This window comes from Opisthocomus hoazin, chromosome 2, assembly GCF_030867145.1.
Source record: "Opisthocomus hoazin isolate bOpiHoa1 chromosome 2, bOpiHoa1.hap1, whole genome shotgun sequence".
Taxonomy (NCBI): Eukaryota; Metazoa; Chordata; class Aves; order Opisthocomiformes; family Opisthocomidae; genus Opisthocomus; species Opisthocomus hoazin.
Window position 1 is genome coordinate 34,985,037 of NC_134415.1, and position 25,846 is coordinate 35,010,882.

The following is a 25,846-nucleotide window of genomic DNA, read 5'->3' on the forward strand; positions in this document are numbered from 1 at the left end:
GCTTTAATTTTTTTTTTTTTTTTTTTTTAATGACTGAGCTGGTAGTTAATCATGTCTGTCCCTGCACAAAAATAGAAAATTTGGGGATGGTTTCCAGCACTAGCACTGGTAAGCATAGGTGCAGGTGCGTTACTGTCAAAACAGCTTTGCAATAGCTGGTGCCAAAGCGTGTGAGCGGATGAAGAGAGGAGAAGAAACTGCTGGTGGGAAACCCGGTGTGTTTTCTGGGGGAGGCACAAATTCTGCACCCCACACCTGCCTGGCACCAGGCAGGGGCAGGCAGAGCTCTGGCTCCTCGTGGGGAGCAGAAAATGGATGTATCCTGTCGCCTTTCTGTGTCGCCATGTCACGCCTCCTTGCCTCCACTTTGTAAGAGAAGACGCGAGCGCACGAAGCCATGTGTTTACTAAAAGATGTTGTGAGGAAATACCCAGTAACTGCGTAGAGCTGTCTGGTGAGGTGCGATACGGAAACTGTCCTAGTCTTGCAACTGAAGAAGGAGCTGGAGCGTGAAACCAGAACAATAGCACACATACTGGGACAGGGAACTGGCACCATGTCTTTAGAGTGGTTTTGTTGGCCTGTACTTCTGGTACAGTTACGTTGGCCAAAGCTGTAGGTGCAGTGAAGCTCTCGCGTGGTCACGCCAGCAGAAGAAACAGCTGTTAGCACAACATGTTTTGCTGGATGAGCCCTTTTAGAACTCCGGGAGCAAAAAGATGCTTTCTGTTAGTGTCACGCCTCTAAAGCATGGGTAGCCTGTTAAGGCTGTGTGTTCTGGGTGGCAGTTTTTAATAGATACAACTTTATATTTTATATGTATATTTTCCTTTAGGGAAAAGTTCAAAGCAAGTGGCCAGCCTTTATTGCTGCAGCAGGTCTGAGCTGCCACGCCAGGGGACGGTTTCTTCCCGTTGAGAGCTGGTCCTACTGCCCTCTTCTCTGCGAGGGAGCCCGGGTTGGGACAGCAAGCCCTTGCACGAGGGGAAAGGTGGTCTTTCGCACCTGGGACCCAGCTGAAGCAATGGGCTGGCCAGATCTTTCCCTGGTGGAAACAGGAGGCAGTACTTGGGAATGACTGTGACTTTCAGGGAGCCATAAAGCCTTCATTTGCACTGAGATCACAACTTCACTTTATGCTGATCTAAGTTTTGCAACTTATTTTTTACTCTTTGGGCACCAAAGGCAAATGCTTCTAAACAGGGTCAATTTACAATACCATGAGTATAACTAAAGGGTTGCTGTGAGAGCTGGATGGATTAGATCCTACCTGTTAAGGTCTTTTTCAGGTTTCAGCTGTTGACATCAAAATAGCCATTATTTCTGTGTCCAGACTGGTGTTTCAGGATGGATACAGCAGTTTCCAAGTGCTTACCATACATTCTGGTTATAAAATGGGGGGAGTTGACACATGTTTATGAGATTACCAGGGGGCTCATGTTGGACTCCAGCTCTCATCCATGACTACAATGTTCTTGCAGAGTGTGGGGATGGTACAACCCTGCATTTGGGTTTGGTGGGCTGCCACTGAAAGTGATTTCCAAGGTTTGCATTGATTGCTGACTGTCTCCTTTGTTGCAGACCAATAAAGCTAAATGGGTCCAGTCACTGGAATGACTCCAGATAAGAAAGCTGAAACACCAGGAGCAGAAAAAGCTGCAGGACTACGGCAGTTGCATGGGATGGGCAGCTTGCCCGATGCAGGTGACGCTGGCAGGCCGAAGGCCACTGTGGTGGACAGAGATTCGGCAGACGACGAGCTCACAAATTTGAACTGGCTACATGAAAGTACTAACCTTCTAACAAACTTCAGCCTCGGAAGTGAGGGTCTTCCGATCGTTAGCCCCCTATATGACATTGAGGGCGACAGCGTGCCGTCCTTCTCGCCGGCCTGCTACCAGAACCCCGAAAAAAAATCTTCCACTTCCAAACCTCCCTACTCTTTCAGCCTTCTCATTTACATGGCGATCGAGCATTCCCCCAACAAGAGCTTGCCAGTCAAAGAAATCTACAGCTGGATCCTGGAGCGCTTCCCCTACTTCGCCACGGCACCCACCGGCTGGAAGAACTCGGTCCGACACAACCTCTCCTTGAACAAGTGTTTCCGAAAGGTGGAGAGAAGCCATGGCAAGGTGAGACCTGGCGGGAGGGAGGTGGATTGAGGTTGAAATTCAACGGGAAATGGAGAAGACTGTTGTTCTCAAGGGCTTTTGGGTTGGTTTTTCCCCCCCCTCCATGTCCCCTAACGCTTAATTTGCAGCTGGAGATGGTTTGGAAATGCCACTTCTGACAAATCGCAGGATGACAAAAGTCTCTTGGTTTTGTTACTTAGTACTGACCTGGGTAGAGCTAGCTGTAACGCATCCTTTTGAAAGCTGGCTAACATGCTATTGCGAAGGATCCTGTTTCCACTTGCTTATGATTTTGTTCGCCTGCAATACCCAGCCTGAAATTTCAGACATCTGTCTTAGGACGTCTTTTTGCTGAAGCTTCTTAAACTGGTGCTCTCTCTCTTTTGCCGCGCTGGAATTTCAGGCTGCGTTCCTCCTTCCCTGCTTTTCCAGCCCGGCCGCGGCTACGGTTGCAGCGGGAAGCAGAAGAGATGGCGGGGTGCCCAGCAGCTTCCCCGCATGGCTAGCACGGGTGTTGCCCGTCTGGGTGCAGATGCGGTCTTCTGCAGGGTGCCCTTGCTTGCAGGCACGCTGCGTGTACGTGGCCGGGAGTTTCTCTGTCTGAAAGCTGTCTTGGATATTAAATTGACTTTTTCACCTGTGGTGGTCTCCTACACTTAGCACAGCTCTAGCTTTTGAATAACCATCTTAATTCCTGCATTTGATATACTGTATTTCTTTAACGTCCGTCATAATGTGTCAGTGTGTGTCTCTAAGTGGTGCAGGCACAAGCTTCACTTCTTGAAGTCAAGGATACTCTTTCGCTGTACAAATTCTTTCTTCTCATCTGTATGATTTTCCTAGTGACTTCCTTCCTCCCTCTCTCTCGTTTCCCATCCTATTCCTCAAAGAGCCGGCTCTGACTTAAATAAACCAACAAACCACATACCCCAAAAGTCAACAAACAAATCCCGGACTCCTGTGCTTGGAGGTCAGCCTCAGTGGCAGCAGGCTTGTTATCAGAAATGCACGCAACGCCTGGCGTGCTTGACAGCCTCTCACTGTGGACGGAGGTCCCGGAGCTGAGTGGGCATCGGAAGGCACTGTCTTGTACTGGTAGGACTGAACGTCGCCAATTCTCAATATCCTTGCTTTTATGTTAAATTGTGAGGGTGTTGTTTTCCCAAGCAGCAGCTTTGCCTTGAAAAAAATGACTTTTTACTGCTGTGTGGCAAGGCCAGTAACTCCGCCATAGCTGAGTTCTGCTGAGTGTTAGGACGGGCTTTCAGCGTGGCTCCAGGTGCTGTCATGGAGCAACAGGGACGCTGCAGGCTGTGCCTGCGTGAAGGACGTGGAGCTGAGCAGCGACCGCATGCTGCCGCCGATGGCAAAGGTGCCCTTCAAGGAGTGGATGGCCCTGTCTGGGAAGGCAGACATCAGTTTCGGAAGAACTGGGGCAGGGAAGGGAAAACTCCTAAATCGGTGTACGAGTTCCTGCTGTCTGTGGATCTGCCCATTAAAGGTCAGCCGTTTCCAGCCTGGAAACCCTCGCCATTTGGGAGTTACCAGTCAAACCTCCTGTCCTGGCATGGGGGCGGCAGGAGCTTGAGATTGCCCGGTCCCCTGCTTACCTTGCCGACTCCACCAGTCTTGCCGGGCTCAGAGTGGCTGAAGGAAAGCCAAAGGATGGCTTGTTGCTAGATGTGACACCTCTAGTAGGTAAAACAAAACGTAGAGTAGGTACCACTGCTACCTACTAAGCTGTAGTAGGTAGTAAGGTAGTAAGGTGATGCTGATGTGCTCTGTCAGTGTGTTCCCAAGGCTTTAGAGAGGGCACAACTCTCTAATTCTTAAGAACAGAAACTGCATTTACCTAAAAAAATGACCACAGAAAAGCCCCTCTTGAAACTTTGCCAAAGCTTCCCTATTTCCAGAACATAGTAGTTAAATCTTTACCCTCTGCCCTGCTTAGAAAAGGACCAAGTGAAGGTACTGCTCCAAATTCTTCCCGCAAAATAAGTGCACGGCGTGCGCAGACTCCACTGGGGATGGCAGGGATGCTGCAGACCCCTTTGGATGAGCTCCTTGGGTGTTGCTTCTTGCAGCGAGCAGCCGTAGCTTGCAAGCTTGGCTTGCCAATTGTGTTGCCCGTAACCGTGCGCTAGCAATGCCTCTGGGTGCTTCTCTGAGAGGGCAAGATAATTTTGTATTTTCTTCCCTTTTTTGCTTTGTTAATGGCATCTTAGTTGTGTCTTGGAGGGAGCACGTAGCTTCTATTCCGAGTGCCCCTGGAACCAGAAGTGCCTGTGGCATGTTGCATGAGAGACCCATGTTTTATTTTGTAACATCAGGGTAAGAAGGGTTTTCAAGCTTTTCAAATTAATCTGGGCTCTCGTATTGGAAGAGTGTAAATGTCTGACAGGGGGGTTGGGTCTGTGCCCCCTGTTCCCGGGGCAGGCTGCTTTCTGACACCTCCCTGGCTATTGCTGCTGGCCGTCAGCTATGAAATCATCTCTTGGAGGTCTGGCAGCCAAAGTTGGAAGAGTCTGTCCTCATGTTTGCCATAACACTAATATTTTGGTTTGGACTGGGATTACTTTTCGAAGTGAATCTCCTGATTTTCCCCACTTACCCCACACGAGCTGGTACTGGAGGGCAGTTTCAGCACACGTGAACTGGATTCATTTTGGCTGGTGCTAACCTGGAAGAGTTGCTGCAGGAGCATGCTTGCTGTGCCCCGACTGCTCCCAGACGTTGTCCACAAGACCGTGCTGTAGCAGATCTGGAGTAAAAAAAGCTCCAACTACCAACAATATACGTATATTCATATCAGCCGGCTAAACACCTTCACCCTGCCTGTGGCAACAGGCTGCAGGCATTTGGGAGTCTAGGATGGCTGTCTTTGCTTGGATCGCTGAAAAATATTGTATGTTATGGTTTTCTTTTAATGAGCTGAAGGGCACTGAAGGGAAAGTAACCACTTTGAGATGTCTTATGAGCCAGCACTGCAGGCGAGAGGAGGAACTTCTCATGCCATGGAAACAGGGCGAATGTACGTCAAATCTCTGCTGAGATATACATTACCCTTTCTGTATGCGTATATTGTGATGCTGCCGTATCTAAGTGGCTTGTCCAGGTTTACCCCAGGTGATAGACTTACGAGCTGCAATACCCTGTCTTATTAGAGTTGCAGTTGAGCTCATGTCTGCAGTCATCCAGACAGACGAGATTTCAGTGGTTCTCTGGTAATGGTGGTTGGGAGCTGGAGCTGATTGAAAGCAAGGGGACGGTGTTGGAGCTGGTCTCTGGGACACCTGCTTGCCTTCCAGCGTACCTGCTGTGGCCCTGGTGCCCCTGAAGATGTGGAGGTGTGATTGCAGGCTAGCGATCCTCATCAGATACTGCTAATGCTCTTTGCATCTCAAGTACTGTCACACAGCCTCGGAGTCCCGGGGGAGAGAGATCTGCAGTGGGACATTGCTTTATTTGAGGGACCAGTGTCTGATAGAAAGCATGGGAGGACCTGAAGTGAAAAGCAATTTAGAGTTGGAAGACCTGAAGAGTCTCCCTGCTCTTTGCTAGACTTGTTTTTACAGTTGTGGATTTGGGAATTTTTTATTAATCGATACCACTGGGGAGGAAAGGTGGGAGGATGCAGGAGTGGCATCTGCCTCAAGCATCAGTTTGGCGTTCCACGGCTCACAGGGATGTGGCCCTGCCACTGTCTCCTCTGGGGGTCGGGGTGGGGACAGGGCTTGAATATCTTCCAACAGATCTCCCTTTCTTCTTGTTAGATACGTGTTTTAGGTTTGTTTTTCCTTCTTTCAACGTTTGCCCCTTTTTTTTTTTTTTTACAAGAGGTGGTGGTAAACAATCTCTGGCGATTCAAATATTCAGGTGAAGAGCGGGTCCCATCTATAAGCCTGCAGAGATAGGAGAGAGATGTCTGTTATCTGATAAACCTCTTGGTGAATATCCGATTCATGCACACGCACGGTATTTCACAAAATCACAGAATAGTAGGGGTTGGAAGGGACCTCTGTGGGTCATCTAGTCCAACCCTCCTGCCGAAGCAGGGTCACCTACAGCAGGCTGCACAGGACCTTGTCCAGGTGGGTCTTGAATATCGCCAGAGAAGGAGACTCCACAACCTCCCTGGGCAGCCTGTTCCAGTGCTCCGTCGGCCTCAGAGGGAAGAAGTTCTTCCTCATGTTCAGACGGAACTTCCTATGCTTCAGTTTGTGCCCATTGCCCCTTGTCCTGTCACTGGGCATCACTGAAAAGAGCTTGGCCCCATCCTCCTGACACCCACCCTTCAGATATTTGTAAGCATTTATAAGGTCCCCTCGCAGCCTTCTCTTCTTCAGGCTGAACAAGCCCAGTTCCCTCAACCTCTCCTTGTAGGGGAGTGGTTCACCTAGCTCAGGTGGAAGCAGCTGGTGAGAACTGCCCGTACCCGATGGAGCCGGGGCTGCTGCCCAGCGCTGAAGCTCATGGAGGGCTTTCTGCAGCATAGGGACGGGTGTCTGCCTCTGCAGCCAGCCCGAGCCACCGGTGCCAGCTGAGTCGCTCCGCTTCGGTCGCTCCTTGGGCTTTCCTCACTTGTCTGGTCATACTCAGTGGTCGTGCTTCACCGCTAGCAGAGGAGGGACCATAGCAGGGTGGTAAAGGGCAAGGCTGCACCATGGCGGGCATCTTGTTTCCGATCCATGTTGCTATAATCAAGCCCCAAAATGCTGGGGACTGGAAAGTTACTCTTGTTACGAAACAGTCCAAAATGCAGGAATTATTTTCCTTTCCAATTTTCTGTATTTGGCTAGATAAAATCCTGCAAGTCAAGTAAGAAATGTAATAAGGATGCAGAAGAGAGATGATAGTCAGACCAAAAAGTCATCTCAGAACAATTTAACTACCCACTCATTTTGAGAGGGAGAGTCAAAATGGTCTGGTGGCTGCTCTGTTCTCACTCTGGAGGGACGTTTCGGTAGGTGGTAAATAAAAGTTACATCTACATTTCATCTAGCACGTCAACAGTTGCTCCACTGTTGACGTGGCGTAGTAACCTCCAAAGGCGTTTTAGTGTTTTGGATTGCCTAGGCTTTGTCTGTGCTAGGAGAGACGGCACAGTCTTTTGTTGCTGTGCTTAGACCGCTGGTTTGTTTTAAAGCTGGGTGTTAGCAGTGTTTCATGGGGTTTTCAGCTCCAGTGGTGCACGGCTTTCCCCTGAAGCATGGCACTGACTTCAGACCCGTGTTGGCCTTCCACTGTGTGTCTTTGCGGAGCAGCAGCTGGGAGTGCGAGGGCGCAGATTAGCAGCCCCATGGGCAGCAGCATCATCTCTTTCACTCAGTGTCTGCTTTTAGTACAAATAATGGTGGGTGGAAGTGTGGTTTTGCTTTACGCCTAACCCAATCTTACTACCCAAAGAAGTCACCCTGTTTATCGCCTCTTGCATTGGATTGAGTGCCTGTGTGGCTTCAGGGCGTGCCCCGGTTCAGCTCACTGTTGCAATACCCACCCCAAATCACTGTATTCTGTTATCAGGGCAGCAGGCTGGTGGGAGTAAGTGGCTGAGAAGATAAAGAGGGAAACTAGCCCCATTCTGTCTGCAGCCCACAGCTGAACTCAGTGAGGCATCAAGTGGAAGTGCTCACCTAAAGTAGCAGATAAAATAGTGTAGATCAGTGGTGTGCTGGCTGGTGGAGTTCCTGCTGCTCCCTAAGGGCAAGAGCCTCAAAGCTACCAAAGAGGTAGGGAAGAAAACCCTTGAGTTAGGCAGGGTCTTTTACAGGGGAAAAGTAATGAGCTGGCTGGCCAGCCAGGGAAAGGGTCTGGCTCTGTGAGGGGTGTAGGGAAGGGATCAGGGCATTAGGCTGTCATTGAGATGATGGATGGAGCTGGTTGGGAGGATAACCCCCCTCCCCGTTAGTACCTAGGTGGCTAAATAATCCTGCCAGTCACCACGGTGGAGGATTTGGCTGTTTAATTAAAGGTAAGCTTCTTGATAGGTATCTTGAAGGCTATGCTCAGTTTTAGCATGAAAAGATGAGTATAAGAGAGATTCAGGTTAAAAAAATAAGTAACTTGGAGAGATGCTGAATCTCAGAGATCCCTATGAAAGTGATGCCGTGAAAAGCCAGAGTTAAAGACTTTCCTGTCTTCTCAAAACAGCAAGGATCTACTTTAGTTTAATTACAATCACTCTAGCATGTGGAAATTTTACATTTATGGATATCAAAAGGCAGTGGCTTCAACTAAAATTATGGAGCAGCATCTCTCTGTTTCTCAGCTGGAGCTCTCCCTGATTTCATTTTGCACTATCAATAGCAAAATATTTCCTTTTTTCAAGGAAAGTCTCGTGACTTAAATAGGACCACAGACTTTGATGCTTTGTGGATCCTTTTCAGTCTTACATAAGTCATGGAGTATCCATCCATAAAACGGTATTAATACCTCCTTGATACTGGTAGGAGAAGGCCAGGTGGGCTTGCAGGTGGTGCTCCACGAAGCTTGGGTTTTTTATCTGAGACTTTTCTGCCCCAAATCCTATGGAATCTTCCTGTTCACTTGTAGAGCTGCACCATCCTTCTGCCACGTGCACGATCACCCCTGTAACATATGCTTCCCCCCTTAAAAACCTGGCACTGCTACCTGTAGAGCTGTTAGCTCTTTGTGTTGCAAGAACTAGCAGCCTCAAAAACCATTTTTTTCTTTATATAGTAAATATGTGAAGAAACCCTTGAGAGGAGCAAGAAGTGCTTTATCTTGCTTGTCTTTTGGCATATCAAATTTAATATTGAGAATGACTAGCACAGTGGTGCTTACATTGTTAGGTGCATCAAAAATACATAAATTAGGTTTTCAGAGTTTGGAAAAGTGGGAATAATCCGTTTAGTAGCTGAGCATCCGGCAAGTTACTTTGACAGGGCGGTGTAAAGTTAAATGAGTATGTGGCTGTATCTTAAGCGAAGGGAGAGGCACTTTGGTTTCTTACTTAGAAACCTGTTAATCAAAAGACTACTGATCAATTCACTGATGCCTGGAGAGACACTTAAATTTACAGCTGTATTTAACAAGTGTTTAAATAAGGTTTACAGCTTGCAGTGGAGGAACATGAATGGAAATGGGACTTTAGAGGAGGGGCTTTGGAGATGCTACCCCAAGCTGCAAGACAGGTGCTTCTATACCATATAACAAGGGTCCCGGCACCATACACTCAGTCTGGGAGTGTCCACTTTCCATGCAGGCGATGGAGCTGCCTGAGGATGATGTACATCAGCTGTACAGCGGTGGGTGCCTGCATCATTGCACTGTGCTGCGTCTTGGGAATGTTAAATTAGAAATGACTGTAAGAGCCTGGCCCCTGGATTTTCTAATTTGCACTCCTTCTGTCTTGCAGGTGAATGGAAAAGGTTCGTTATGGTGTGTTGATCCAGCATATAAACCTAATCTTGTCCAAGCACTGAAAAAGCAGCCTTTTCCCTCAGCACTTGCATTTTATACTCCGCCGGCGTCACCACCAAGGTAGGTGAATTTTCTCATCCAAGTACGGTGCGGGGTTGTGTTACTTTGCCCAGCAGAGGAAATGCCCATGCAGATGTTGATGTCTTGTTACTGGTTGCCACCCAAGAGAAGAATTTGAGTGGGGCTTAGGTGAGACCAGCTAGGTGAGGTGGGGAGATGTAATGAGTTCCAGCTTCCCATATAGCAGATCTGGGGTTTGTGTCCTCCCAGTTGTCTTCATAACTGAAGTGCTTAGAGTGTCTGGGCTGAGAGGGGTGTTTTTCTCTGAAGCTGTTAAAAGCATTTTGCAGCAGCGATGGGAAGAACAGCCTTTACCATAAACATGCTCTGAGGTGGAGCATGCAAGACTTCTGTAATCAGGGCTTCCTCATCCGACGCATTTTAAAATGAGGCAATAGATTTTGGAGAATTTGAAGTCAACGTCACATGTTCTCAGTAGAGGAAGAGGAGCGGCAGCTGGGTCAGCCTGTAGACGCGGGACAGAGAGGAGGAGGAGATAAAGCAGGGAGGAATGCATTGCTGTTGGTGAGCTCAGTTGTTAGGTAGGCACGTGGCTGGTTTATCTAGTTCAGCAAAGAATTTGGGCGAGATAAGAGATAATTAAGGTCTCTGTACATTGCCCTACACCTTAACATTACTGTGAGGAGTTTCTATAACAAACAGGAGGAACTGGGATTACTGGAGCAGGACATAAAACTGGTAACACTGAGCAGACATTTGTAAGGGTCCAACGGAGGTTGACTCTGAGAGCTGCCACCCCCGTGCAAGTCTGGCAGCAGCCGAATGCATGGCATGGGCTCTTCCCGTGGGCTTGTAACCTACGAGATGTAAAGGTGATCTCTGACCTTCCAGCCATCTTGAGCCGTAAGGGGTCAAGAAGTGTCCTGTTTTCCATCTTTCTGCTGGGAGCATTTACTAAAATAACCCTGAAGCGTTTAAGTATTAAGAAATAGTGAAATTGGAAGGTATGATATGGCTGGTGGTATTGTCAGGCTTTGTTTCCTGGGAACAAAGATTGTTGATACTACTGTAATTGGACACTAGATTATAATGTTTTTACAGGCATTAATGTTTCTGTGTAAGGGCATGGACTTCTGTTTTTCGGTTTAGTCCTTGAAAGCTTTGTTAACAACATGTCTATGTTAACGCAGTCAAACTTTAAAATTTAGACACTAATACAGATGGGAAGGGACCTCTGGATGTTGTCTGTCCAGCCAGAGGAGCGAAGGATGAAGACAGACTCAGCCTAGAGCAGGTCGTTCAGAGCCTTGACCAGTTAAGCTTTTAATATCTCCAAGGTCCTCAAGATTAGTCCAACGATACAAGCATTGAAATATGATTTACCTAGCTTGTATAAATACAATATACTGAAATGAGGTGTAGAGAAGGAGAGAGATTTTGTCTGAAGGCTGAAGCACTTGCAAGATCAGGACTTCAATTTGAAGCTGTTTTTTTTCCAGTAACTTTTTTTCCTTCACTGAAGGACGAGTCACACTTGCCAACAGTTACAAGGAAATCCTGGTCCTGGTGAAGGCCCATGGCAAAATTCCCACTTCAATACGTGAAGGATTTTGCAGCACTTATATTTATGAGGACAACAAAATAAAACCGACATTAAGATACTCAAATTCTCCCTAGTGAAAGCTGGTTTATTTTCCTTTAATAATAACAATAAAAAAACATTTGTGTGACTTTGTCATACACAGAAAAAGAAATTCCCCCTTCCCCCCAATTTAAAAATTCTCTGGTTTAGTTTTGGAGAAGGGCCCCCAAGGGGCTGCCTTATCTTGTCCAAATTTATCTACAGGGTGATGCTCGAATTCAGCTATGAGAGTGTCTGGATTTTTCTGTGGGAGGGCTTGTGTTCATAATTATTTTACAGTGTGTTTGTGGGGAACATACCAATCATTCAGCAGCATTTAAAAATAAAATTTAAGGTGTTACTTTGAGCAGAAGTTTTCCAAAACTGTAATCTGTGTCTAGTTACACTGAAACTTCTATTATCATAGATGATTGGCATCACTGGTGCATTGTATTCCATGTATTGCACAGCTTGTTCAACAAGTCGCCGCAAGGCCCATAGCTGCATTGTGTTGCTACGACTACGTGTATTATATCCCTGGGCTCTGGGGACTGCCGTGGTCCTCATCTTGCAAATACCTTTACGCATATGCATAGCTTGTCTTAATCAATACTAAGCATTAATTTGCTGTAGGAAAACTTTGTGTGTATGATTCTTGAAGGATCTGAGCTGAAGCTAAAGGATGAAGATGTTTAGCATCTATTTGTACATTTACCTGCAGACTGCAGAGCCAGCCATGTTAGGGTGGGTCCATTGCTCTCCTTGTGACTCTTTCTTAATTATTTTTAATTTTTTACCCTAGTTTTGGGTCTATTCCCTTTGTACTCTGTCACCCCTACAAGAAAACGTACCAGACAGTGAACTTGAGTTTTGCATGTTTGCGTTCCACTGCACTGGATCTTTCTCCCATTGGTTACCACATTGGAAGATGCTTAAATATTACTTTTCAGTAGCTTTGGTTACCAGTGCTGCAAGAGCTGCTTGCATAGCTCGGATGATGCATTTCAAGCCACCTTGCTTCTTTTTTTTTTCCTTCTGCACTATACCAAACTTTGGAGCTGTTACCAATGGCCAGCTGAGTTTGGATGCTATGATGGCAAGTTGGAGAAGTGAGAGTATTAAACGGGCATCCCTCATAAATAGCTGTGCAGAGTAACCGATCTCAGGGTTCTTAAGATGCGTGCAGCCACAGCACCAGTTGGTGAAAAATATTTTCTTCAAAATTCAAGTTAAAGAATGAATTGGTTGGATGGCCACATCCACAGGGTAGTGGTCAACGGCTCAATGTTCAGATGGAGATTGGTGACAAGTGATGTCCCTCAGGGGTCTGTACTGGGACCAGTACTGTTTAATATCTTCATCAATGACATAGCGGTATCGAGTGCACCCTCAGCAAGTCTGCAGATGACACCAAGCTGAGTGGTGCAGTAAGTACGCCTGAGGGGTGGGATGGCATCCAGAGGGACCTGGACAAGCTTGAGAACTGGGCCCATATGAACCTCAATACAGGTTGGGGGATGAAAGGATTGAGAGCAGCCCTGCTGAGATGGGCTTGGGGGTGCTGGGGGATGAAAAGCTGGACATGACCTGGCAATATGTGCTCACAGCACAGAAGGCCAACTGTATCCCGGGCTGCATCAAAGGCAGCGTGGCCAGCAGGTCGAGGGAGGGGATTCTGCCGCTCTACTCTGCTCTGGTGAGACCCCGCCTGGAGTCCTGCACCCAGCTGTGGAGCCCTCAGCACAGGAAAGACATGGACCTGTTGGAGCGGATCCAAAGGAGGCCACAGAAACGATCCGAGGGCTGGAGCACCTCTCCTATGAGGAAAGGCTGAGAGCATTGGGGTTGTTCAGCCTGGAGAAGAGAAGGCTGCGGGGAGACCTCACTGCAGCCTTTCAGTAGTTAAAGGGGGCTTATAAAAAAAGATGGGGACAAACTTTTTAGCAGGGTCTGTTGCAACAGGACAAGGGGTAACAGTTTTAAAAGAGGGTAGATTTAGACTAGATATAAGGAAGATATTTTTTACAACGAGGGTGGTGAAACACTGGCACAGGTTGCCCAGAGAGGTAGCGGAGGCCCCATCCCTGGAAACATTCAAGGCCAGGCTGGACGGGGCTCTGAGCAACCTGATCTGGTGGAAGATGTCCCTGCTCACTGCAGGGTAAGTTGGACTAGATGACCTTTAAAGGTCCCTTCCAACACAGACTGTCCTATGATTCTATGAAGGTTTTACTTTTTAAAAAGGTGTTTTAAAAACTGAAGTCCTTGTCTGGGTTTTAATTAATAATCTAGACCATTAATTTTTTTAAAAAAAAGTACTTAGCAGCTTTGTGATTGGGGGGGGAGGAATTTGTGTCTGTGTCTTACTGTGGAAATTAGAGCTGCCTAAACATGATAAATATAAAAGGTAAACACAGCTTACTGATAGAAATCACTCCATTAATCCTGTGAGGTTGCTGTTACGGGTTGGGCTTGAAAATTCTGCTCATCACCCTTTGAATTCTTCTAGTGATACTATAAAAAATGTGTATTGCTATGTTTCATGCGACTTTAATAGCTGTGTACTATTTCTGTTGTATTTATTTCTAACTGTTTGCTAGTATCTTTATAATGAACTGATTAGTTAGGGCTGGGTGTGCAGCAGAAAACCATGTGAAAGCTTTAATTTGTCCTGTATTCTGTAAGGTATTAAGTGGTATTTTGCCAGGTGCAAAGCTGGTCTGATAACACAAAAAGCAGACAGCATCCCCAAAACAGCCCAGCTTCAGGTAACTTTAAAAGCAGCAGATATCTTGGTTTGTTTTTCAGGTGGTTTTTTTTTTTTTTTTTTTTTTTTTGTTCTTCCCCAGCTTTTTGCACGACACCACCTTTTGGTTTTGTTCATCTCCCACCACTGCTTTGAACAGCACACATCTGGTCCTTACCTACTCTGTTGCTCTGAGGCTCTAAACATCCCTGTATAAGCTAATGTTTTGTTCACCTGTATGTTTTACTTACTAAAAAATACATATCTTTGTTTAAAATCCACCTTTTAGACAGGTACATAGAATCTGTAGAAGTTGGTGTCTCTTGCCAGAAAGACTTTTCCTTAGTGTGTGTGTTTTGAGGTGTTTTCAGATGCTGATGATGGCTTATAGTGCTACATAAACAATCAACCAATGTGTCAAGCCACCTGCTGAGGGCAACAGAAATTGCTTGTCCACCAAACTATGGTGTTTGGGCTGATTTTGTTTTTACCTTTCTATTTTCATAGTATTGTCTACTGTACTTTGTACAAATCATTTGGCTAATTAGGCCTTGGCTTTGACCTGTTGAATTTCTTTTCAGTAGGTCAGCGTCCCCTCACTACCTAACTTCAGTCCTTCAGGAGAATCATGGCCGATCTCTCAAAGGTACACATTTAATTTTCTTTCTCTCAGCTCCGCTGGTTTTAGTCACAAGCACATACTGAAGCCTGGCTGATGTTGTATATGGACCTGCTCTGACAGGGCTGCTAGACTTAAAAAAAAAAAAAAAAAAAAAAAAAAAAAAAAAAAAAAAATAGTAGAATGCATGCTCATCATATTAGCCACTGGTGCGTAGAGTTTAAATACATAAGATGAAATTAAAGATGTAATAGGGGCCATCTTGTTCTGCCAGCAAGGTATTTGGCAGACACATCACTCCCAAATATAACCTGTTTAAAGAATGAATAGTTCAGTAGAAAACCAATCTGTAAGTTACGTATCTCTACACTAGTTTTATTGGTTACTGAGAACAAAAGGCAGCGAACTTTAACGTATAAAATTTGAGGATGTGGCCAGAGAAGTGCCTTAAAGTTGCTTGTTTGATACAAGGTGGGTGGGAGAGCATGACAGGATTTGCAGGGGACCAGGGAACAAGAAGTATGTTTCAGAGGAGTATTTCATAGCTGTGTGGTACTTGACTCGTGCTAAAAAGTTGGGCACAAGCTGGTGTTACTGCCAGTGTAGTTATGCAGGAAGACCTAAGTTCTGGATATTAACCTGGTTAACAGAACAGCCTGATGACGTCTGCTTAGTTTAAGGTTCTCGCCTTAAAAATTGCAAGATGCTCACTTTAACTTTTGGGAGAGGGGAATAGGATGGGTTTAATATGTGGACTCCGAATACAGGTCTTGATACCGTAGGCTATCAAGTAGGCTAAGTAGCAACTATGTTGCTGCTTCTCAACCAAGTTTATATCCTTCTGTGTTTCCTGAACAAGTAATGAAGTAGGTGCAGGAGAAAACAAGTCATGTCCACAACCAAAAGCTTTTATGTTGTATAAATGTTATTTTAACCATAGTCACCAAAAATTGGTGGGGAAAGATTGGATCGGATCGAGTTGTGCTCAGGATATTACTGTGGATGAGTGGTCTCTTGTAGCCACGGCAGGAGCTCCGTAGCACAACACATTTCCCTGCCTAGCAAGTCAAACACAGTTGGCTGTAGATGGTGTTGCAGAAGGTGCCCGTCCCTCCCAGTTGTCTCTTCAGTAGCTGGCACCGCTGCTAGGGCAGTTTGGCACTTGCAAACCTGCCTGAGGGATCGGGTAGGCACCAACAGCAGTGTGCAAGCTGAGCAGGGGATGCTGGCGTAGCTACGCGTGCACTTTTGTACCACAGACCAGCCCAAAGTGGTATTACTACTGAGAAAGAATACAGATTTTGGGGTTTTTTGCTGTTTATTTTCAGGTAACCCCTGCTGAAGTCCAGCACTGCTTGTCTTTCTGGTGTCCCCTTCCCCAACCCACTGGGATATAGCTACTCTTACAGGAATTAAAGAGCGTTAGAGTAACAAGGACTTGGCCGTACTTCTGTCCTAGGGATTTCTACTTTTGCTTTCCATGACAAAATACAGCCAGACGGATTCAGATTTAAAAAAAAAAAAAAAAAGTGAATTTAAGATGGAAATCTGTTTTTCATTGACAGTCAAATGCAAATAGAAGTAGCAACACCTGTTGAACAGAAGGTGGTTACTTCATGTTCCCATATGTACTTTTTACAAAGCTTTCTTAATTTTAAAACATGTTAGTGGGCCTTGGTACCAGGAGGGAGCTAGACAGCGTGCTGGGATATCACAGCATTTCTTTAGAAACAGCCTGTTGAGCACAGGTCGTGTACCTCAGTAATAAAGCTTAATCCACTGAAGGCTTATCCTCACCAAAAATAATAATTTTTTTTTTTAAAGTGCTGAAAAGTGAATTGTGCTCATTTTCTGAAGGGCTGATCCCAAGAAAAAGCAAGCATTAGTTATTTTGTTGTAGAGAAGCATTGCTAAAGCTCTTGATTTCAACAGGATAATAAAAGGCCCCTGATGAAGTAGGACTCCAGCAGCACAGCAGGTGTCCAGCTCTCTGGTTTTGCTAGTGCGGTGGGCTGTGGAGGTGAGGAGGCTGCATTTAATTTTCAGCCACACACCAGAAACGTTGGTTAGGCAGCAAAGACGAGGTGTTTTAAAGACCAAGCAGCTGCCTGGTCCACGGATGATAATTACCACGCATCCAGACGGAGGTTTTCTGGTGGTTCTCTGGTGGCAAGGAAGCATCCTTGGCTGGCTGGCTGCTGCGGGGCTGCTAAATCTCCTCTGCCCGTGGGACTGCAGGAGGAGTACGTTTCCTTGGGAAGACCTGGGATCCTCAGGGCTCGTTAAAGAATACAAGAAATCCCCCTCCTCTTAGTGATTTTGCTGGTGTGTCTTGTGACAGGCTTGGAGATTGCCAGCCTGATGCTAACTATTCCAACTGGCTACCCCGGAGGTGTGGAAATAATGACGTATATCTGCTCTCATTTAATTTCTGCGTCTCAATGAACCTGTTCAGCATCTCCCCGGCATTAGAGAAAAGCCATTAACATTCCCGAGGTTGTACAGGGCAGCTGTTGTGCAGATGAAAGAATTCCTTGTAATGAGGTGCTTCCTCGGCCATTCTGCTGGGGAAGCATAAATTTGGGAAATACTGCTCTATCCAGGAAAGCGATTGCAAATGAAGCTAAAGCACATTAATGGTGACACAGAGCACTGCTAAGACGTCGTGGCGGAAGTGCCTCTCCTCTTTCTTTGGGGGTACTAACATGCAGAAATGCTATTTGCAGGTAGTAATTCTGTGTTGCATTTAACGCCTCAAATTGCTTGTCATTTTAACAAGGTGGTGCTTGTATACCAACATCGCATATTAAAATAAAATGTCGGTGATAGCAAGTAAGGAGTGGGAATATTTTATTTCCTGATTATGGTAGTGGAGGAAAGTAACTCTTCATGCTTTTTTTATTTTATTTTTGTCAGTTGGATACATAGGGCTTGTAAATTCAGGGGCTCTAATGCTGCCAAAAAAAAGACAAAATGGAATACAATAAAATAATCTCATGAGTGCAGTGGGATACACCTTAAAGTATGCTGGTTTTAAAATTATGGAAAGTGAAAACAAGGGGGGAATGGGTATGGTTTATAACCTGTGTTGGAAACAGCAGCTTAATCCCCTTTCCATGTTGGTACAATATTGCCAAGGTGACATCATGATCTTCAGTTGCCCCTCTACTCTGCTCTGGTGAGACCTCACCTGGAGTCCTGCGTTCAGCTCTGGAGCCCTCAGCACAAGAAGGACATGGAACTGTTGGAGCGGGTGCAAAGGGGGGCTACAAAAATGATCCGAGGGCTGGAGCACCTCTCCTATGAGGACAGGCTGAGAGAGTTGGGCTTGTTCAGCCTGGAGAAGAGAAGGCTGCAGGGAGACCTGATTGCAGCCTTTCAGTACTTAAAGGGAGCCTATAGGAAAGATGGGGACAATCTTTTTAGTAGAGACAGCAGTGACAGGACGAGGGGTAATTGTTTTAAACTAAAACAGGGTGGGTTTAGGCTGGATATAAGGAAGAAATTCTTTACAATCAGGGTGGTGAAACACTGGAACGGGTTGCCCAGAGGGGTAGTGGAGGCCCCATCCCTGGAAACATTCAAGACCAGGTTGGACAGGGCTCTGAGCAACCTGATCTAGTTAGTGGTGTCCCTGCTCGCTGCAGGGGGGTTGGACTAGATGACCTCTAGGGGTCCCTTCCGACCCAAAACTTTCTATGATTCTATGATTCAAATTTCTCCTTTACCAAGGTGAAGTTAGGGACAATTATTTAAGATTAGGAAGCCAAACTGACAGTTCTGCAGTCCCCCTCCCAATACTAACTCTCCCCTCAAATTCAGTAATGTAGTTAATGCATGTGATGGGGGGCAGGGGGGAGGAAATGCCATCTCAAAAATGACATTGCTGATGTTTCACTTCAGCAATTCCCACTCCAGTTCCAGTTCAGCAGGACTGAGAGCCCGTTCTGCTTGCTGCTGGCACCTTCCATGCGTTGTCTGCCAGTGCCGCTCCTCTGCTTACCACTCATACGTACATACGTACACACACACAAGTACATCTCGGATGTGGTCTTTGGCTCTGAGACACCAAGATTCTTGTGAGAGCTCACTGTCTCTTTTGACTGGGTACTCCAGCATATATGTATATAGTCTTGCATATTTCCCTCCTGTATAAGGAGAGGAATATATAGCCTGTCTCTCCATCATCCGTAGCTGAAGTGAGCAAAGGAAGACTTTGGATTTCCTCTTTTTGTAGAGTGCCTGAGTGTGTGCTGAAATGATGGGAAAGGCGTGCTTGGTTCTTATCCTTTTTCAGCTGATTCTGGTTAGAAATGTCACTCATTGCTGTAATACCCTCAAGGTGCCCTTTTTGAGATGTAAGCAATCCACTCTGGGCGGCAAAGGATGGAGTTTTACAGCAGCGCCTGTCACTGTAGCTAAAAGCGCTGCAGTTCACCTAGACCTTTCCAAGTGCCTATTTATTATTTAGATCCCCATGCTTTCTAGATCGAGCAGTTCAGTGCCCTTTGCCCCCTCGTCTTCTTGATTTCTTCTGCTTGACTTAGTGTGAAAAATACTGCTGGAGAAGAGAGGTGTGCTGAATTAGTGCTGTGTTAACGGGCATGTTTGTTCGTCAGCCTTGCATATTGGCATAACCAGAGCATGAAGCTGCTGAGATGCTTTGCTGTGCCATATGCATAATCTTTTGCTCTCAACCAGCACAGACAAAAGCCACTTGTTGATAAGCATAGCAACAGCATCATCATATGAATGTCTAATTAATGTCGCTGATTCTTGGCTTCAGCTTTGGTTAAGTGCAATGTGAGAATTCAACTTCTGAATATCATACTTAAGATACAAGACTGTTCTATAACTGTATTGCACTGTACAAGAGTCATGCTTTGTCTAAATTAGTACTTTTTTTTCCCTCCCTGGCCTTTATTGTAGGCCAATCTATGCAGATATATTCTTTGTATGTTCTAGGGGTCTAATTTTGTCACGGTTATCTGAGATCTAACGTTTTGCTGCTTCTCCTTCACAGAATCTGATATTGATGCTGCTACTGCAATGATGCTGTTAAATACTTCCATTCAACAAGGGATGTTGGACTGTAAGCATGAACCATTTTACTCTCTTTTTCTTCTCTACCCGGTAGCTAAATGTTTTCTCTCTAGTTTCAGGAAATGATTATGGTCTAGTTTCCACATAGTAAGAGCAGTCAAGAAGCAATTCTGGTTTGATTATTCTTTCTGCTAGCATCACAGAGTTTTGTAGAACCACCTTCTTTTTTCCCACCCCTCAGTTAATTTTGCTTTTTCTGCAAAGTTCTTCCACTGACCTCTTTGTGCTAGATGGTAAGAAGACTTTCTTAGCTGCTGCTTCTCTGTTTCTCCAGCTCTTAGTTGTGATTAGCTGAAGACCATTGTCCTCCATTGATGACGGTAAATGTGCAGAAGATACTACGACTCTTTGCAGTCAGCCAGCCACAGTGCACTCACTTTGCAGGTGATCTCATTGGAGTATTTGCTTACTGATAGATCATGTTTTTGATAGGTGAGAAACCTCAGCCTCTGAAGACGCCTAAGAAGAGGAGTTATGGCAGTGCATTCAATCCTCCCAGTTCCATAAATCTGCAGGAAAATGATTCTGCGGCCACCAACATTGATCCAAAGGAGGATCACAACTACAGTGCCAGCAGCATGGGTTCCCAGCGCTGTGCGTCTAGGTCCAGCGTGTCTTCCTTGTCCTCCCTTGACGAGGTGTATGAATTTATCTCCAAGACCAGCCATGATGGAAGCGATGGCAGTGAAGGATTTCACAGCGAAGTGGATACAGACGTTGACTATGAAGATGATCCTCTTGGAGACAGCGGCTATGCATCACAACCTTGTGTAGATACCTCTGAGGAAAGTCAGCCTAGCAACAAAGCACTCAAGGAGTTATGTCAAGAAATCGATGAGGAGTTGAAAGAAGCAGCGGGGTCTCTGCTCCACCTTGCTGGCATCCAAACGTGCTTGAGTTCCTTGATAAGTACTGCAAAGACCCACTGTCACAAGCAAAGGAAAAAATAGTATGTTTGTCAGTGTTGAATATATACATATATTTTTTTTAATTGTGGCAATACTCTTCTACTTTTACCCTTCACAAGGGAGATCAAAGCCATAAGAGGACTCATTGCTTTTTTATTTTTGGCGCTAACTATAATTTAGCCATTTATTTTTAAATCACTGCCTAAAAAGAAAAAAAATTATTTAATCTTCTCAAATCAGAAGAGATGCATGACTTGTGAAAACCTGAAAGCATACTTCTTAATGATTGCTTTTTAATTTTTTTTCTTTTTAATAGTTGATTTTATTTTTTTTCCAGAGATATATTTGCTCAGATGCACGTTGTGGATCATATTTGCATCTCTGCTGGCCCCATCTGCAGAGATGAATTTTGCCCTGTCTAAGGGCTCTGACTTCCATGTAAAGGATTAAAAAGGAGGAGAAAAAAGAAAGAAAGGGGGGAAAAATAGAGTTCTGGCCTTGGCTGTCTCCTCCCATTCATCCTCTCTTCTCTCATCTGAAGCAGGTCCCAGTGGAGATGCTGGTGAAGCAGCTCTGAGTGGCTGCAGTTCTCAGCCCATCTGATGCGGCGGCTGAAAACCTGCAGCACCCCAGGAGCTGCTTTCAGCCAGACGCTAAGTAACCCTTGGAAGAGTGAGGGTAAGGGGTAGCTGAGGTGGGTACCACCCAGAGTTTTCTTTTTTTAAACTCCTCCCCCCAAATCTACTGTGTGCAGGTCAGATTCCTGAAGGAAAATAGGGGTTTTTTTTTTGTTTTCATCTTAAAATTGTCTTATTTGGGGAGGTGTGTGTGTCCTTTTCATGCAGATACACACGTGCATACACGTGCCTTGGATGTAGCCAACAGGGAAAGCTGCCACTTGCCAAGTTTGATGTTGTCCTGGTGTTACCACTGTTGAATACGTAGTAGCTGTGGAGTCCTGCAACATCTGCCCTTCTGCTCCCCTATACCAATTCTGGGGGAGGGGAAGAACCCAACAGTTGTTGGTGGTGGCAACATGGATGAGGTGGAGGCTTTCAGTGGCCTAGGTGGTGAACATCTGCTGAAAAGGGAACATCTTACCCCCTAATCTGAGACAATAAATAGTTTCCTTTTGGATCAGTGAACCTTGAATCGCTTTGGGGGTTTTTGCCCCCTTCCCCCCAGCGTTCGTTGTTTTTGTCCCATGGGCTGCCCGTACCTTTTGTTTCCCAGATCACGGTGCCTTGTGCTGTGTGAGACCTATCAGCCTCCTGCCGCATACGGGGCATCGAAGGGGCAAGGCTAGGCTTTAGCCTTTGGATGTACATCGTAGCTCAGGAGGACCTCTCTGTTATGGGAAGAAATTCCTTCACAATTCATTTTTGCAATAAAAGAATCTCTTTACAGATCCCAGATGTCCTTCGGCCAAAAATGTTTTAGTGGTATGGTGAAGTTTTTTCCTCTTTTTTTTTTTCCTTGTAAAATCATTGATTGCTTACCTCTTCTTGTAGATGATGGCTTTTTTTTTTAAAGTTTTCTGTTAAAAAATGGGTAAGCAGTTCTGTTGGAGTGGGTTTTAACAACAGTGCTGTAAGTGTAAGGATGCCTTAAGTATGTTGCAGTATAGTATACAACTATCAAAGGTCATCTTTCCCCTTTCCAAAAGGTAGCGTGATGTGCCATAAACGTTCTCCCTGACACGTGAAGCTATTGCTTCCAGCAGGTGTTGGGCAAGCTGGTTGAAAATTAGGAGCAGAGCCACCTAGGAAACCAATGTCCACTGTTTTGGTTGTTGAAAACAGTGCTGGATTCAGCCAAAAGTTAACCTTTCCCTAACGGGGTATTTTTCTGGCTATTTGGAGGCCTTTCTTAGATCAGTGTGGGTATTTTGGGTTTTTTTCGTATTTGTCAGTCTCTTCATGAATACTGCCATAAACTGTCTACTTTAAATATGGACACAGCCATGCTGCTGAAGGTCTGTTGCTCTGAGGGCCTGTTCCAGTGCCTCTTGAAGACAACAGTGGTGCTCCCGCTGACTCAATGGCTGTTGGATTAAGCCTGAAATATTTGAAGTTCTTTGTGTTTTGGAATTTAAAGCCAACATTTTTTTTTTTTAAAAGCACAAACACTAGGAAAAATAGTGGTTCTTTTTTTTCTCCCAGTTATTTCAGTTTTAAGCATGATTTGTTTTATTTTTTGAAAGGGAAGAAAAATACTCTGCTGCATTCCTGCTTTGTGTGAACACCCGTTAGCCTACACCCGTAACAGGGCAACGCGTGTGCAGATCTGTATGTCTTCTGGGTATCACAAGTGGTGCATTAGCCGGTTAGATCTGATATCGGATGTGTTGCTGATGGATAGTAGGGGTAAAACTCGCTCTTTAAAGGAAAATTAAGTACCAGCGCGCAGTGGTTCTTGGGATTTTGGGGTGTGGATGCTTGGTGGAACTGCTTTTTGCTCACGGGTTGCTTTTGTACCTTGGTGGAAAACTGCAAAGGGCAGAGTTTGTCTCAGTGTGAAAACGAGGATTCAGCTACCCAGAAACAGCAGTCTGGGATTTTGCTTGGTGCCGTGAATTCAGTTGCATGCTGTTGAAGAGGGGTGCTGCCTGGCTCCCACTGAAGGTGGTTGCAGCTTTTCTGTAGCTTCTAGTGAAAGCTGAATCAAGGTCCAAGTACTCTTGGAAGCTGTGGTCATAGTTGGCTACGTGGTGTGGTTTGGTTTGGTTCTGAATTATTTTTTTCCCTCAGATCAATTTTGAGAAGGTTAATATTTACTAGGAGTGTGGCTGTGCCGCTGTTAATCCTGAAGTTGGTGATAATGACTCCAGCATTTCTGAAGGGATGGGGTTGGGATGCTAACGCTGCATTTAATTGCCATATGCAACGAGCAATGAAACCATACTCATCAGAAGTTAGCCGTGAAAGCTGAATCCATCCTTACAGCTTTCAGCCTGGGACAAATGGAATTGTGGAAGGGGGGAACCAGGGCCACGCTCTCCACGCTTTGGTGTCTTCCCTCTCCCCTTCACAAAGGGGAGGGCAGCTGATCTGTGCCCCTGACCCATTCCACCGCATTGTCCCACGCCTCTGCCGCATGTTTTGGCAGGCAGAGGCCGCCGGCTCAGTTGCAGAGCAACCCTCTTGGCAGTGGGAGAGAGTAGCTGCCCTTCCTTTCGCTTACATACCTAGCATTGGGTTTGGGTTTGTTTGCCACCTCAGTTGGAGACCCTGGTGTATATAGTATAAATGGAGTATAATTAAAAGTTATTTTGATTGTTGGGTTTGGGGGCTTTTTTTAGTAACATATGTAAAATGTTCATGCCAATGGTTGACTTGGATATATTTTGGCAAGAAAAGTATTAACAAACCACATTCAATTCTTTAAATACAGTGAAGAAGTGTATGAGACTAGTGTACAGGGGAGGTTGCTCTGTTCAGGATAAATCTGATGTAAATACTGTACAAACCTGTACTTGCCTTTCAGATTCCAATACTAAATTACTGCTTTTGCGAAAGTCACATCAAACGTTTTAAAATCCAACTTTAAAATGGAAGTTGTATGGTTTGCAACTTTTCACCAGCCTGAAAAGTAAGTATAAGCTTTGGTTAAAGCAGAGTACTCTCATACACGTCAATAATGGTGTAGTCAAAATATTTATTGAAAAGAAAAGGTAGAATTATTTTAAATGTTGCACCTGCCATTATATCTTAAAGCACATTCTTCACACCTAACTGCCAGTGCCATTATCAAGTCTGTTTTATAAATGTACATTTCTTCAAACTAAAAAGTGCATAATTAAAAGTATTATGTTACTGCCATATAGTGATTTAAAACATTTTATAATTGCCAATTCATTGTAACTATTATTTATTTAAAGTGAATTGTAAGAATGTTTTCTGATCCAATGAACCAGAGTTGTTTTTAAACTGTTCCTGTTAGCTTGTTTCTAATGTAGCATAAGCAATGTCCTTGGGTTTGTTTAGAATATTCTTGCCAGTAGGTGACCAATTCTAACCCTTTTTCCTCCAGTTTAGTCCTTTACCCATTTTAAAGACGATTTACAGAAGTTTAGTTTTTTGTATGCTAATCTCTGTTAATTAAAATGTTTATAAAGTTTATTTTTACCAAAGAGATGCAATTCATTATGACAAAATATTGCAGAATAAACTTTGTTTTATAACATTTGTGACTTTTCTGCCCACATTTTTCATTCAGATGATCAAAGGGGCTTTTCTAAAATAAACAGCATTGCAAACAGAAAGCGCTGTGTTCTCTCTTTGTCTGCTGACCCTGGTCTCAGGTGGTGCTCCACGTCACCTGCCTTGCTGTTTAAATCTCTTCCACAAGACTAGGCTAGTGTAAAAAGCCAAGTGTGTAATTCATGGTAGGTTTTGGCTTGGTTAAGACTCTTGCATGCATGTGGAAGTCATCTGTTACAATAACAGAACCCTATCAATCCACAGCAGGATTTCCTTACAGTCAGGTTCATCCATAGCTGGCCTGTAATATATGAAGAGCATCTTATTAAGGCCAGGATTTCACCCTTTAACCTAGAACTCGAGGAATGTTTTGACATCTTGGAAATACATAGATACCTTTTGCCTTCCTGTGCAAAGCATTTGCTTAAACAGAAATTACTTGAATCTTTTTCTGATGAAACATCTGCGATTATTTACAGTTCGGTATCTGTATCGCTATGGCTAAGCTGCTTGTATGATACTCAAAGATCAACAGCGTAATACAGGACAGGTAATGTAAGAAATGTGTTCCTGGATAAAGCTGCATAGATCTTGTTCGGTGGTTTTTTTCGATGTTTACTTTCTAATGTCATCTGTCTGGACTTCTGTTAAAGTCTTCGATATGGTTCCCCACAGCATCCTTCTCTCTAAATTGGGGAGACAGGGATGCGATGGGTGGACTGTTCAGTGGATAAGGAATTGGTTGGATGGCCGCAGCCAGAGGGTAGTGGTCAACAGCTCTATGTCCAAGTGGGCACCAGTGACAAGTGGTGTCCCTCAGGGGTGCGTACTGGGACTGGTGCTGTTTAATACTTTCATCAACGACACAGACAGTGAGATCGAGTGCACCCTCAGCAAGTTTGCAGATGACACCAAGCTGAATGGTGCAGTTGACATGCCAGAAGGACGGGATGCCATCCAGAGGGACCTGGAAAAGCTCCAGAAGTGGGCCTGTGTGAACCTCATGAGGTTCAACAAGGCCTAGTGCAAGGTCCTACACCTGGGTCGGGGC

The 25,846-nt window shown here is 45.1% G+C and overlaps 1 protein-coding gene across 4 annotated transcripts in view; it reads left to right on the forward strand.

Moving 5' to 3' along the window:
- Positions 1 to 24,841, forward strand: part of FOXN2 (forkhead box N2) — a 36,900-nt gene extending 12,059 nt beyond the window's left edge. For 3 of the 4 annotated variants that reach the window (XM_075413154.1, XM_075413155.1, XM_075413156.1), the window contains 5 exons: positions 1,582 to 2,132; positions 9,511 to 9,635; positions 14,545 to 14,609; positions 19,606 to 19,674; positions 20,118 to 24,841. In XM_075413154.1, coding sequence (XP_075269269.1) covers positions 1,596 to 2,132; positions 9,511 to 9,635; positions 14,545 to 14,609; positions 19,606 to 19,674; positions 20,118 to 20,635 — 1,314 coding nt within the window. In that variant the 5' untranslated portion in view covers positions 1,582 to 1,595 and the 3' untranslated portion in view covers positions 20,636 to 24,841. The remainder of the gene's footprint in view (positions 1 to 1,581; positions 2,133 to 9,510; positions 9,636 to 14,544; positions 14,610 to 19,605; positions 19,675 to 20,117) is intronic. The other variant, XM_075413157.1, reaches the window with a different exon arrangement.
- The last annotated feature ends 1,005 nt before the right edge of the window (positions 24,842 to 25,846 follow it).